General features: G+C 35.1%; 2 protein-coding genes across 2 annotated transcripts in view; one reads left to right on the plus strand and one right to left on the minus strand.

The window, feature by feature from the left end:
• LOC124448302 (helicase with zinc finger domain 2-like) overlaps window positions 1-9,688 on the minus strand; it is a 48,177-nt gene extending 38,489 nt beyond the window's left edge. Inside the window, 1 exon segment of the mRNA XM_046999315.1 lies at window positions 9,559-9,688. The gene's annotated coding sequence lies outside the window, so the exon portion shown is untranslated.
• On the plus strand, window positions 2,713-3,498 carry LOC124449123. Its single transcript, XM_047000071.1, has one exon. The coding sequence runs from the start codon at window positions 2,713-2,715 to the stop codon at window positions 3,496-3,498; it is 786 nt and encodes a 261-aa protein (XP_046856027.1).
• Window positions 9,689-14,939: the final 5,251 nt, after the last annotated feature.

Raw genomic sequence — 14,939 nt, forward strand, 5'->3', positions numbered from 1 at the left:
ATAAGCAATGCGAATAATGCCAAATTGGACCTATTACAAGTCAGTAAATTGTATTATATACATTTCAGAGGTTACTTTTTATGGAGGTTTGTGAAGAGCATTGAACTAAAATAGACTATATTACAGACTAGAAAAATAATCTGAAGAGTAAAAAAATTCGTTTATATAATCATGAATTGAGCTCATGTTAAGTACCGCTTGACTGAATAAATTACAACAGGCAATAAATACATTTTCAGTCGTAATGTTTTAGCTAATATTTCTCAAAATAACAACATTTTCACAGGATTATATCAACGACGATTCTTTGCTAATTGTCTATAACTTCTGCTTAATCTTTGTAAGCCAACAGACGCTTTACAATTCACAAATAGCTAACGTATTACGTACATATGTACTATGTTATGTATGTGCGCTTGTATTTATTTTCTAATTGACCTTACGCACAGTACAATTTCAGCGTAAACTTTCGATCAGAAAGCAAAGAATTAGGCAAGCTCAACAATTTAAAGACAAAATTCCCTTAATTAACTTTAAGACACAAAGTTTAGGTTTCCCTGACCGAAAATTCGCTCTGAGTCAATCGACAGAATGAAATGAAAAATTGTTTGGAAAACAACATTGCGATATTTTCTGACAAAATAACGAAAATACTAAACGGCCCTCCTCGTCATAGCGCGTATTTCCGACTAAGTCCGAGGACAGACTAACCGATGAACACTTTTTCAATGTAGCATAGTGGTTAGCCGTTTATGCGCAGCGGCTACCCACAAAAACGTGAGTACACAATGTGATTATAAATTCCACTGTGACTTTTGTAATACTGAATTCCTATCTGACGAATCGAATGTAATTTTTTTTCTGTAAAAATATTGCTAGTGTTTTATCGATTTATGTCCAAGTGTTTGATTTAAATGATGTTTTTCAAAATTTCATAAAACAACTATCTTGCTTTAAATGAAAGCACATTTCTACGTATCACAAGGCAAAACAATCTTCCAAGTTTGCCTACATGGAGGCGAAAAAAGACTACTAAACAAATATTTCATATCAAAGATTATAAAATCAACATTATAGTAAGTTGAGTTTGAAGCTGATTTTCAGTGCTTTTAAAATTAAGAATTATGAATTAGATTTCTAAGCGCAAAATTTTTCTCGACTTTGATATAGTTGTATAACAAATGTTATACAACATAAAATAGTTTCCATGTATTAATGGAAATTCATAGTTAGAGCTCCTACCACGAGCTGCGGAATGTTTCTGCCAACGCTGGGCAGTATTTTGTTTAAGTATATTTAATGTTTCTGGATAAATTTTTGATGTCGACACATTTTTCAACCACTAGAAACAATTTTTATTCCCTATGTGACTGTACTCGGCTCAGATTGGTCAACTAACTGTAGTTAATACTCGATATCTGTAGGTTATGACGTCATAACCAACAGATAATAGTTTCTACAAATGTGACCGCCATTAAAAGCCAGTTTTGAAAACAAATCAAACAGCAGCGATGTTAATTAGGGGGGAGTGTATATTCGTGTATTCAGTTTTGCCATATAAATTTCTTTTAAAATTCAATTCACTTTTAAAAGAAACCAGTAGGGCAAAAGGGAATATATGAATATGCACTCCCCACCACCACCCACCAATTAACGTTTTAGTTATTTCTCTGACTGCGAACGAGTAACTTTTGATTTCAAACCATTATAATTCGTCAAGTTCACTATTATAAAGCCCTAGCTAGTCATGATTGCATAGCTGAAAATTCTTGTGAGAGAAATTAAAGCTTAGTTTAAAAACCTTTAGTAGGCCAAGTAGGGAAAATAGAAGGAAGGTACTGGTTAGATAGTATTACAGCATTATATTGGATTCAGAATCGCGGTGAGTGGAAACAGTTTGTTAGACATAGAGTAAATGAGATCTTAGCAACAACGCAGGAGGAGAACTGGGGACATTGTCCAGGAATGGAAAATCCCGCTGATTTAGGAAGCAGGGGAGTGTTTGCGTCGAAGATACAAGAGCAATCACTTTGGTGGACAGGACCAAGGTGGCTGAGTAGCGTAGAAAGAGAATGGCCGCAATCAGAGGTAGACAGAGGAGAGTAAAGAAGGAGAAAAGCGAACAGCACTATTAGTAGTAGATGCTAACGAAGAAATAGATATTCAGTCATGATCTCTATAGAGAGGTACAGTAGGGTTGAGAAGTTATTCCGGGTAACGGCATGGGTCACACGAGTTGTCAGGAATTTGATTGCTAGGATCAAAGGGAAACATGAAGATTTAAACTTCACGGAATTAGGGAGTGAGGAGATAAGTAAAGCAGAAAAATTTGGTTGAAGGCTTTACAAGACAGGCTGAAGAAGGAGGATAAGTTCAAGCAGTTATACAGACAGACAAGGTACAACTCGAGGTAGTAGAAGATGAGGGGTTATTAAAACGTCAGGGTAGATTAGCAGAATCAGACATGGAAGAGGAAACGAAGTTTCCAATCTTATTACCAAATGAAGGTCGATTGACGGAACTAATAGTTGGGCATTGTGGAGTTAGGGCAACTTTAGCAGATATAAGGTCAAGGTTCTGGATTCCACAAAGCAGACAGAAAGTAAAATCGATTCTCAACAAATGTGTCGTGTGTAGGAAATTAGAGGGTAAACCATATAATAGACCTAACGAAGCAAACCTTCCAGCATTCTGAGTAGACCAAGCGGAACCATGACTGGACCACTATATGTGAAGAATACATCAGGGGGGACAGACAAAGAATACATCGCATTGTTTTCCTGTTGCGTAACTAGGGCCATACATTTAGACCTAGTTAAGGATTTGTCTGCGGATGAATTCATGAGATGCCTTAGACGATTTTCAGCTATAAGGGGGACCCCATCATTAATGGTATCAGACAATGCAAAATCATTCAAAGCAACAGTCAAGACTTTAGAAAACCTCTATAATATAGCAAGTGTGCAAGGGTATTTGGGAAACAATAGGAAAGAGTGGAAATTCAATCTAGAAAGAGCTCCCTGGTGGGGTGGATTTTTTGAAAGAATGGTTAGGTCAGTGAAGAGGTGCTTGAAGAAGGTACTTGGAAATGCTAGGTTGGCATTTGACGAACTACTGACAGCGATGGTAGAAGTTGAGGCAACATTCAATTCTAGGCCATTGACTTATACGTACGACGAGGTGGGTGGTGAACCACTAACTCCTTCGCATTTGGTGACGGGAAGAAAGCTGTTGTTCATGCCAGACGTAGGGTCTGGTTCTGGTGAAAAAGAGCCTGATGAGGGTTACTGTAAACAACGGTATCGGTATTTGAGTAAGAAAAAATTGCATTTCTGGAATAGGTGGCGTAAAGAGTATTTGGTTGGTTTAAGACAGTTTCATAAGCAGGACAAGGACAATGTTATTAGGGTAGTAGAGAAGGAAGATGTCATGACTGTTTATGAGGATAATGTCAAAAGAGGAAATTGGACGACAGGTGTAATAGAGGAGTTGTTTTAGGGAGAGATGTGGGGGTAAGAGGCGCTAAGGTCAGGCTAGTTTAGAACGGTAAAGTCATTCACCTCAATCGTCCTGTCCAAAAGCTCTTTCTTACCAAAGAGAATGAAAAAAGACTGAGAGGAAGGGAGGCAGAACATGAGGGTAGACGCAAGAGAGCCGCTGCTCTTGATTCTGTATGGAAGACACGGACTATGCTTGATTAGTGGAACTAATCAAGGTGGGGAGTGTGTTGTAAATTGTCATGTCAAATTATGTAGCGTGTGACTGTGTCTTATTATAGATTATAAGATATAACTGATATTATTAAATTGATGTAAAATACTATAGTCATGTTAAGAGAACACATCATCACCGCAATGCGTCATTGCGGTAGAATGTAGGTAGAAATGGAATGGCAAAGTTGCAAGTCATGTAAACGCCTAAAACAACTTTCGAATAATTATACATAAATATAGCTTGCAAGCGTTGGTTCGAGAGTTCGGTGAATCAGCACTTCGTACAGATTGTGCGAAAACGATAGTTAAAATAACCTTTCAATGAGCAGTGATGTAGACAAGACAATGAATGATGGGACTGCTCTCTTTCCAATCCGCTGTAAAAATACTCGAGTGAAAAGATTAAACTAGGGTACAATTTGTCCAAGAGTGGGCTGCAACAAGTAGCTACATATGATTGATGTTCCACCAAAATATTCAAAATTACAATCCAGAATTAAGACGACTACGTTTAACGTTTGCGGGAGAGCATCCACCTAAAGGTTTATATTGAGTGAAAACTCAACAAAAAAACAATTAAGTAGTTAGAGCGGCAAAGTTGCATTTGTAGTAATTTGCAGAAATTTTTTATTGCTATAGAAGTCGCTTATCATGTGATTATCATGATCTTTGTTTAGTCAAAAATATTACTGCTGCACACTTTGGAATATATTTATATTTCAGAGCCCCTCAGAGACAAGTCCATTTAGGAAATTATATTCCTTAGAAATTCAAAACCAATAGTGCTTTTCTGAAAGTGCTTTGATTTTAAAATTAAGAAGCTTTAATTTATTTTGCTCGCTGCTGCTCGCTGTGACTACCCCTAGATCCGCTACTGCACGGATCTCCGTGTAAACAACTGAGCTGTTCAATATCATAATCAATTTTATTCTTTGCTAACAAAAACCCAATTGCGTTTGTTTTTTAAATTTTAGCAAATTTGGAGGCTAATGAGGTGTGATTTTGTGTGTAGTTACTGAAAATAATGAAGAGGAAATCAAATCCATCAGTGCTTGTCTAAATATCAGCATTTTATGTCAGTTTACAATTCAAAGACGATAATTCGACACATTATGCGACTTTGCACAGCCAATATTTAAAAGTATGACCTGCAAAATTTTTTGTAAAGCCAAGGTCAAACCTGAACATGTGAACGCAAAGCAACATCGAAGAAGATATTGAAAACCACATGAATATTTTCCATGAGCAAAAAAAAAGGAAACGGAAGGTGTGCTGTTATTTAAAAGTAGTAAAGACAAAAAAGTCAGGTACGATGGTTAAAATGGATGCAGTCATATTTTTGTTACATTTTTCTTATCTTATTAGTGCCATCGTCCATAATTGTTACATGCCACTTAGCATGTCGCGAAAAATTATCGTTTTCGATGATTTTTCTCGGATTTGCAAAGACCAAAACATTTGCCATAGATTTCACTCATAGCAACCAAAAATTTATTGTGTATGGCGCCTCGTTTAAAGCTCCGAGCGCGATCTAGTATCGCAGTTCAGCCTGCTGATTAAATATTCAGTCACATTGAATACACAAACAGCAACAAGCCTCGCCTTGTGAGACAAAATGAGCAGCTGTATGGAGTTAGGAAGGGGAAAAAATTAAATAACAAATCTTAAAGGCGTTTCATATCTTCGCATCGATGTTTCATGTCTTCGCCACGATTTTTTAATCTTTGACTCGTGCAAAGCCGAGTTCTTTTCGTCGACTCGTGTTTCAATTCGTCGACTCGTGTTTCAATTCGTCGACTCGTGTTTCAGTTCGTCGACTTGAACGACGACTTGAACCTTACGGTATGCAGATGCCAGCGGTTATTTTTTGACGATACTTCGTGATTTGGAAAGTTTGGATGCATATAAAATTATGACATCTGGAACAAAACAATAAGTCGGAGAATTAAAGAATTTGGTTTGAAAGAAGAGGTCCCCAAATACACTGATATTCCAAGCGATGACCTTAATAAAATGGTTTCAGAAATCTATAGAGAATTTCCTAATTATGGCATTCGTAGAATGAAGGGATTTCTTATGGCAAGAGGTGTACAATTGCAATGGAAAAAACGAGATCATCTCTGTGGAGAATTGACCCAGATGGCATTTTATTAAGATCAATGCAACTTAGGCTAGTTAACCGAAGGAAGTACTATATTCCTGGGCCATTTTTCTTATGGCACCTGGATGGCAACCATAAATTAATAAGATGGTGGTTTGTTGTTCATGGGTGCATTGATGGCTACTAAAGGCGTATTATGTATTTAAAAGCGAATACAAACAATAAAGCCAGTACTGTGTATAACCTTTTTATTGAAGCTGTTAATAACTTTGGCCTCCCAGAAAGAGTTAGGGGTGATCAAGGAGTAGAAAATATTGATGTTGCGTGGTACATGCTCGCCAATCCAGATAGGGGCCCTAATCGTTGTAGTTTTATTGCCGATAAAAGCTGCCACAATCAATGTATTGAAAGCTATTGAAAACTCTTTCATGGTTCTTTATTTATTTTGTATTATGTCTTTTGGTATCTTGAGGAAAATGGGCATTTGGAGCTGGATAATGAGTTACATATTTTTTGTTTACATTATGTTTTTGTTCTCAGAATTAATTGGCATCTTGATCTTTTTAGAAATGGCTATGATAATCACCCATTATGAACTGAATCCAACATTACTCCAAATCAGATTTGGGTGTATGGTTTGAGTCAACTTAATATTAACCACAATCTAATGTTCGAACAAACCAACATAAACATGTATGGTGTAGATTTTGAGGGACCTTTACCTTGTCAAACATACAGTGGTGAAATATCTTGTGAAAGCTACGTAGAAGTCCCACCTACAACCTGCCCATTAAATGACCGGCAATTGGAAAGTTTTCGGAATATTGTTGATCCTTCGGCATTATCATCATCACATGGACAAGACATGTATTTGAACACAATAAATTTTATTCAGAATATTCTTCAATCACAAGCTGGCAATAATCATCCCAACTGTTAAACTCATAATTGATCATCTTAATTAAACAAAAAATGTTAGCTGTAGAAATTTAAGTTTTGTGACATTAATTTTAAACAGCAGACAAACATTTGAAAGTAACTGTTTATTAACAATACAATGAACAAGGCATTAATAGTCTGGGGCCTGTTGCACAAAACCTAGATAAAGTTATCTGTTGAAAAAGATTACTATATTTTCATTAGTTCTGTTAACCAGCTTTGTGAAGAAGTGCATGGCCTATTATGATCTTCAAGTTCATGCTTTTTTCTAATTTCTGATTGGCTTGGAACATTCAGCTCTGTAACTTCATCATCAACTTCTTTGCCATCTTCTTTTGAAATAGCCTCATCTTCAGTAGTCTCACCTTCAATTAATATAAAGCAACAATGTTTGGAATGTTGACGCAAGGCAAATATTGGAAGTTTTTTATTGCATCTTGTACATACAGTTAAAGGGATAGTTGGACTGATGGGCACTGGAGCTTTTTCAACAGGCAATGGCTCTTTAATTGGGCAGATGTAAATTGTGGTATTGGAACCAACCATATCCTTAATGTATGGGACAATGTATCCATCTGATGGGATAAGAATCAGGCAAAGAGGCCGTGAATATCCACCACCTTCTCCACGCATAAATTCAAACGCCTCATCTTGTGATTTCAATTTAGGCAATTCAGTTTTAATGACTGACTTCAATACGACAAATCCTGCGTTCTTGTCTGGAAAAATAACTCGTTTCTCCCACAAACCAGCTTTTTTTAATGTAGATAGTTGTTGTAAAGATGGAGTTCTGCTTTGATTACTTTCAGCTAAAAGGCAAAAGTCATAAGTCCAAGATTTTTTTCATAAATGATGACTAGATTTTGCCTTTTAGCAGGTCAAAGGTTAAGGTGTTGCCGCAAAGCCCCACCACCAAGACTGGGAAAGCTTTGCTAAAAGAAAGCAAGATACTATGCACAAATGAGATGACAAAATACATTTGATAAAAAACTACATTCGCCTTGGAAGACAAAGATTTTAGCATTTATGTTCAAGAAAGTTTATAAATTTTGTCAGCCTTGAAATACAACACTTTTAAAATAATAAATGAAGGTGTATGTGTACATATCTAGTGCTTTTTCCTGTTTTATTGCAGTAGTGGTGTATCTAGGCTTGATGATTTGGAGGGGGGAAGTATTCATTTAAGCATGTTATCATCCGCAAAAGAAAATTGATTTCAAATGAATTTATTACAGTAGAACATGAACATGCAAATATTGCATTCACCCCCAATTATCCAGCTGGGTATGCCACTCTTTTCTGTTCTGTTCTGTTCAGGTGCCATGCATGATGCATGCTTGGGCTACCATGTCTCTCCAACGTTGACGGTTACGAGCACAGGCAAAGATTTCTGCAGTGTTGGCGATTCCGGTAACTTTCTTAACTCTGTCCAAATACGTTATGCGTTGACGGCCTCGTGCTCTTTTCCCTTCGATTTTTCCTTGCAGCGCAACACATTCCAGGCCTTCCTTCCGAACTACGTGGCCAAGAAAACGAAGTTGTCTCTCGATTATTACGGAGAGTAGTTCTCTCTTCACACCGGCTCTTCTCATAACCTCTTCATTTGAGACGTGATCAATAAATGACACTTTCAACATCCTTCTCAAAAACCACATTTCTGCTGCTTCTAAGTTTTTCTCCAGGTCAGCAGTTAGAGTCCAGGCTTCACAGCCGTAAGTCAAGATTGACCAAATGTAGCATTTGAGTAATCGTATTTTGAGTGGCATTGATAAGTTTCGGTTGACAAAGCCACTCTTTTACGGTGGGCTTTGCCCCTACCACCAAAGCCAGTTGTCCAAACTAGCAATATTTCTCACGCAAATTGTCTTTTATTCTTTGTTAGGTTATTCAATAGAAATAATAAGTTGTTATTGTTAATAACCACTTACCTAAAATCGCGTTGTACAGCTTCATTAAAACTTTCTCGAGAATCCGACGATGTTGATGCCAATGCACCATTGATTTTGGAAGTATTTGTTGTGCTTGCTGTTGAAGGGCAATGATTCTGAATCCGTTCAAATGCCTCTTTTAATACAGACACAACGCGAACAACTGGATTTTCCGCTATTTTGTTCGAGATGTCATAATTTTATATGCATCCAAACTCTCCAAATCACGAAGTATCTACAAAAAATAACCGCTGGCATTTGCATACCGTAAGGTTCAAGCCATCGTTCAAGTCGACGAATTGAAACACGAGTCGACGAATTGAAACACGAGTCGACGAATTGATACACGAGTCGACGAAAAGAACTCGGCTTTGCACGAGTCAAAGATTAAAAAATCGTGGCGAAGACATGAAACATCGATGCGAAGATATGAAACGCCTTTAAGATTTGTTATTTAATTTTGTCCCCTTCCTAACTCCATACAGCTCTCCCTAAATAGCTGCCTAAGAAGCCCTGCAGGAAATTGATGGAACTAACTACTTAAATCATTTATTATAAACTATGTAGATCAAAGAATAATGCGAATCACGATCAAACCATCACTGCAGAAGCGAAACAATATTTTACATTCTCATTGACACTAACGACATCACGCTCTTAATAAGATGAAAATTTGTGCAATGTCATCGTAAAAACCAGTACCATAGTTCCGGGCAACGTGTTCATAGTCGCCCTGTTTGATTGCAAAACAAAACCATGTATCTATCATGCAAATTTTACAGAATTTAATAATATGACTCTAGTAATCTCATCACATGCAATATAACCAGACATGCTATTCATTATTAAACAGAATGACAAAGAAAAAGACACTTACAATGTCTCCTACATTTGAAGTGTCATTATCAACGGAAAATCTTTATTCTATTAGGCCAAGCGACTTTTACGTATCGTTTGAATCCAATTGAAATATTTAACTGTTGTTGCTGCGGCAACACACGAGTTTTGGGAAACAAAGAATGTAAACAGGAAGTAAGATGACCGACACTGTATACTTGAAACGGTATCTGTGTGAAGTTTATAAAAAGTAAGATTATTCGTCAGTGCAATCGATGAGTCGAACTGGTGTTTCGTTACGCTTGAGTAGATGGCACAGGCAATATCGTACAAGTCAATTTAAAAGTTTGCGATATTTTGATTAACATTTCTCAAAATAAGAACTTTTTTATAGGATTATGCCACTGCCGACTCTGTGCTGATTGCATGTAACTTCTGCTTGATCTTTGAACATGGACGGACGCTTCACAGTTTTCACATAGCAAACGTATCACATTTGTAATATGACATGTAATGGCTTATTTGCAATATCTGGTTGACGTTACGTACAATACAATTTTACCGTAAACTTTTGATCAGAAAGCACAAGTTGCAAGCTTAATTACTAAATGGTAAAATTCCATATAATTAGGTTTAGCACCCCTAACTAAGTTTTTCTCATGAAAAACTCGCTCTGGGTCAATCGGCAGATTGAAATGAGAAGTTGCTTTACTTGTTTAGCAATATCAAAAGAAGTAGCGATATTTTTTGCACAATCGACAGGCGATGAACTTTACAAAACGATGTGCTTCGAATATCCTCGAGGATAACGACAATCACACGTACACCTATTCATTGTAACACAGTGCTGAGCTACGCATACGCAGTGGCTAAGCACAAAACCTGTTTGACAAGGACAACTTAGGGAATATTTCAAAATGTTTTACATTGACCTGTTTTAATAATATTTCAGTTAGTTGAGGGGAATAGCAAAGCAATTATCAAATTCGTCTTTCGCATGGTATCAAGAGCTATGCAGACCTCGGTTAATGTTATGCGCCTCAGCTTTGCTTCTGCTTAAACTCATCAAATAATTCTTTAATATATCACACTACAGTTTAACAAAGCTCAAACGGAGTAATCTATATGCTTAATTCTTACAGTCATGCTGAGATTTTTAATTTTTAAAATTTCTAAACATCGATGTGCGAAAATATCTCCTATTGTTGCAATGAAAAAGATGTGCGTGATAGCAAAATATTAGAAATGATTTTTTTTAAATTATTTTCACATTAAAATTCCACACACGTAAAATTAAATGACATGTGTAGATTTCGCAAGTATATATATAGTATATACATCATAAAAAATTTTTCTTCTTTCTGATGGGAGTTGAAATATCAGTAATTACCATGGTGCTTTGCCCTTGAAATGAATGTATTCTTGCACAATGAATAACATATTCCACCAGTATTTTGCCATGTTTAATTTTTTTGCGTCTCTTCTTTAATAAAGCCAAACAGTACATGTAATATATGACATGTTTGAATATTCCGGAATCACCCAACATGTTTTGTAAGTTTGCTTTCATGAAAGATTTAAATGAAATTTACATAACAATATGTGAAACATTTATTATAACAAATCAATAATAAACATGTAGTTATTGCAGCATAGATATCAATATTTGGCATCGTAATCAATCCAAGAAAATAGCTACAATTAACAAAACTCCCACAAGTTTCACATAAAAGTTTGGCTATAGACTCCCTTATGAGTAATCTCAGTTAACATCATTCGAGTCAAAGTTCCACTGATTTGGTAACCATGCAATTTTGCAAACGTGTTGCGGGTTGGGGGGAGGTTACATCCCCATAACAATTATCAATGTTATATTTAAATATTTAAATAGTAAAAAGCAAATTTTAGTTCATTTACACTGTTTTGTGTTAATTGAGTATAATAACTATAAAACGACATTCTAAGTTACTACTAGCACTTTAGAAGCAAAATAGATACATTGCTTTTATTGTACATTTCATTTAATGCTCAAAACATTGAACTTCAATGTTGAACCAATAGTAAGTCTAAAATTGTAGTAATTAATCAATATTTACGTCTTGAATGTTAAAATTATTAAAGTATAAGTCAACTGAAGAAGATCCGATTGAAATGCGATGATAGATGTCACTATTGTGCAATTAGCAAAAAACAAATAGTTTATAAATTAGTTTAGTGCATTTCGTTGGTTTCCTCATGGTATTCATCCCTAACTTACATGACTGCCTCATACCAAAGATTTCCACTAAGAGTAAACGTGCGATCAGTTGGTTTTTTGTATTGGAAAACATGTGGCTTATACGGCTCTATCCACTCTTTTCGAAAACGATCATACTTCATAACGTCGCCATAAACTGGGCGCCGAACTTGAAATCTTACTTTGATATCTGTTGCAGTTTCAAGAATATCCACTCTTGATACGTCACCTTCTACCTCTTCTGTGTGTTTTTCTCCTTGTAAATAATAGGTTACGATCATTTTTGAGAGCCAGGCTCCTTTGGATATGTATTTTATAGTTTTTTGAATTGGTTCTTGTCTTCATCTTGGCTTAAATATTCTTCAAACAGTGTCATGAAAATATTTTGATATATTTCTGGATGCATTTCCATTGATACTTCACAATTATCTTTTGCATTGTCCTGACCTAAAAAGTCTTCACTCTTCGCGTCCTCAGAAATATCAGCATTTTGAAAGTCATCAGTGCCTTTTAAATCTTTTTCAGCCATGAACTTGGTTGGAGTTTGTTGCAGTTTTCCATAACTAGGCATTCTTCCATCGACTTCTTCGCCGTCTTCCTGATCTTGATCCTCATTTTCTTCAGCTTCAGCTGTATTACTTAATTGACATGGCTCGTTGTTTAATGCTTTCTGTGAAATAGAACTCGCAGCTTTAAAGGCGCTTTTAGTAAAACTACGAAGTTCTTTCTCAGCGTGAGTTGTTACTTTTTGATTTTCAACCGAACTAATTAGGTGCTCCTCAGTGACATTGCAGGTTACATTTAATGTAGATTTTGCTCCAGCAGCAGTGACGCTTTTTGTGGCTTTGCTGGTTGCATTAGAAACTTGTTGTGCTGTGTCACCTTCAAGCATGGACGTCATTTCGGATGATGCACCACTAACTGCACCTCCTGTTACTCCTGCTATTGCTCCAATTGCAGCATTACGAAAAACGTTACCCAGAATCTTCAGTACGTTTTTTTCATTTTGTAAGTCTGATATCACAGAATTTATTGCTCCATTGATAGAGCAGTATTTTAGGAATTTCAGTTGTTTCGAATTCTTTTTACGAGGTTTATAGTGAAAATGAACATATTAAAGGATCTTGTTATGCAAAACATATTTTTAATGTGGTAGTAAAATAAAATGCCTCAAAAAGTTTATTGAGAAAACTAGTAATTTATTTATAGATCTGTTAAGGTAATCTTAATGCAGTTATAAACGTGCATGCAAAGCACGCGCATGATTTTCAAACCCTCTTAAAATACCTTAACAAATAAAACTTGTAACAATCATTAGCCCACAAGACTCAACTCAAAATTAATATGCATCTTAAACCAAAGCTTTTTAATTATCAATTTTAGCTGTACACTACACAAGATTCGCTAAAATTCATCAACAGATTGCGTTAAAGGACGTATGTTTATGCATCAACTTTAATTTACAATCATATACGTACTTTGCCAGGAAATTTCCAAAAATTTATCTCTTAAATTCCATGAGACATTCACTTTTTAACAGAATACAACGTTTCTTGAGAAATTTCTTTGACGAAGGAAATTGAGATGTGGCCGTTACCAGTGATCATGAAATAATCAATCACACAACAATTCTTTATAACTTAAATGCATCGAAGCGATGTCATTTTGCAGTCATGCTGAGATGATCCAACTGCTACTTAATTAATTTAATATTTTAAAACGAATTGCTGTGAGAATTGTTAAGAGAATTTTTTACTATAATTATTTTTACTTTAAATATATCTTCTGTTTTCTTATTTATTTCAAAAAGCATTTGTTTTTAATATTCCTTTGTTAGTGTTTTTCGCGCTTACACTTCTAAATGCGAAAAAAACGTAAATAATTTTTCAATCATGGTGCTAATAACATAAAAAATTTATATGTAAACATAAAAGTCCATCAAAGTCTTAGTAAACTTTGAACTATGGAAATACACAGTTAGGTATAAAGATTAAAGAATAACGATTGGTGAAGCGAACATTACGCCGACAATAAATACTGAAAAATTCTTGTGGAAAAATCATCATGAAGAAGTAAGTGTAATGTGTAGCTAGCCAACTTGTGTTGTTTGAGCGATAATTAATCGAGAAATGTCTGTTGTTTTGAATTTTTGTGATATTTGAAAATAATTTCAAAATATGTATTGCTCAAAAATGTAAATAGAACTAGCGATAATATTGTGTTTAACCGATGTTATGATTTATCCCAGACATATTTTCCTTTTACTTAGAATAAAATTGTAATGTATTGAATAGCAAACTAATGTTGTTTAATCTAATGAGTAATGCAAAATGCCTTAATACACAAGCCAAATTCTCTCCTTTTGTCAATGCAAATAGTTAGACATCTTTATGAAGAGACTTATACACCATAATTGCAATATAAATTACCTACTTTTAAAAGAAAATTTCCACATTTTATTCATAAAACTAAATAAAACAGCGATTTTTTATACAGAAAATACACAATTCATACGAATTTCTTTAAAAACAGAATCGTAATTTGTTTGTTAACAGAGAACATAAACTAATTAATGACATAACATTACGGTTTTTGCATGAATACGGTTTATTGCAAAGACATGGTGAAATGTTTTCAAGAGGCTCAAAGTCTTAATAACAATCACTAAAAAATATCTTAATAACAATCACTGAAAGAAAACGAAAGGCTCAATTAAAAAAAATTTCTTTTGCTTTATAATCATTTTCAGGTCATTTAAAGATCTGAGAATTCTTGTTTAAAATACCTGTATTGATGTACGTGGAAAATCTTATCATTGCAACGACAGTTGTGTAACTGACATTAAATCGTGAATTTTACTTAAAAATTAGCATGTCGCCGTTCTCTGTAATCAATAACGCGTGTTTGCTATTGGACTGACTTTGAAAGTGTATATCCCAATGTATACAACATGCGTGTTATCCTAGCTTTGGCGCAAAAAAAATCAATGAAAGGTTTATAAAGAATTTGTAATTTTTCACTTGAGTTCAAGCATATAAAATATCCAACATTACTCAAGATTATTCATAATTAGGTTTATCACTTGAATTCATATACCACCATAGATTTAATCAAATCAGGGATTGGGTCTTTGAACGAGAAAAGGTTTTTGATTTTGAATGATGTGAAAATTAGTCGAATGTCAA

Source organism: Xenia sp. Carnegie-2017, unplaced genomic scaffold (genome assembly GCF_021976095.1).
Source record: "Xenia sp. Carnegie-2017 unplaced genomic scaffold, XeniaSp_v1 HiC_scaffold_23, whole genome shotgun sequence".
Classification (NCBI taxonomy): Eukaryota; Metazoa; Cnidaria; class Anthozoa; order Malacalcyonacea; family Xeniidae; genus Xenia; species Xenia sp. Carnegie-2017.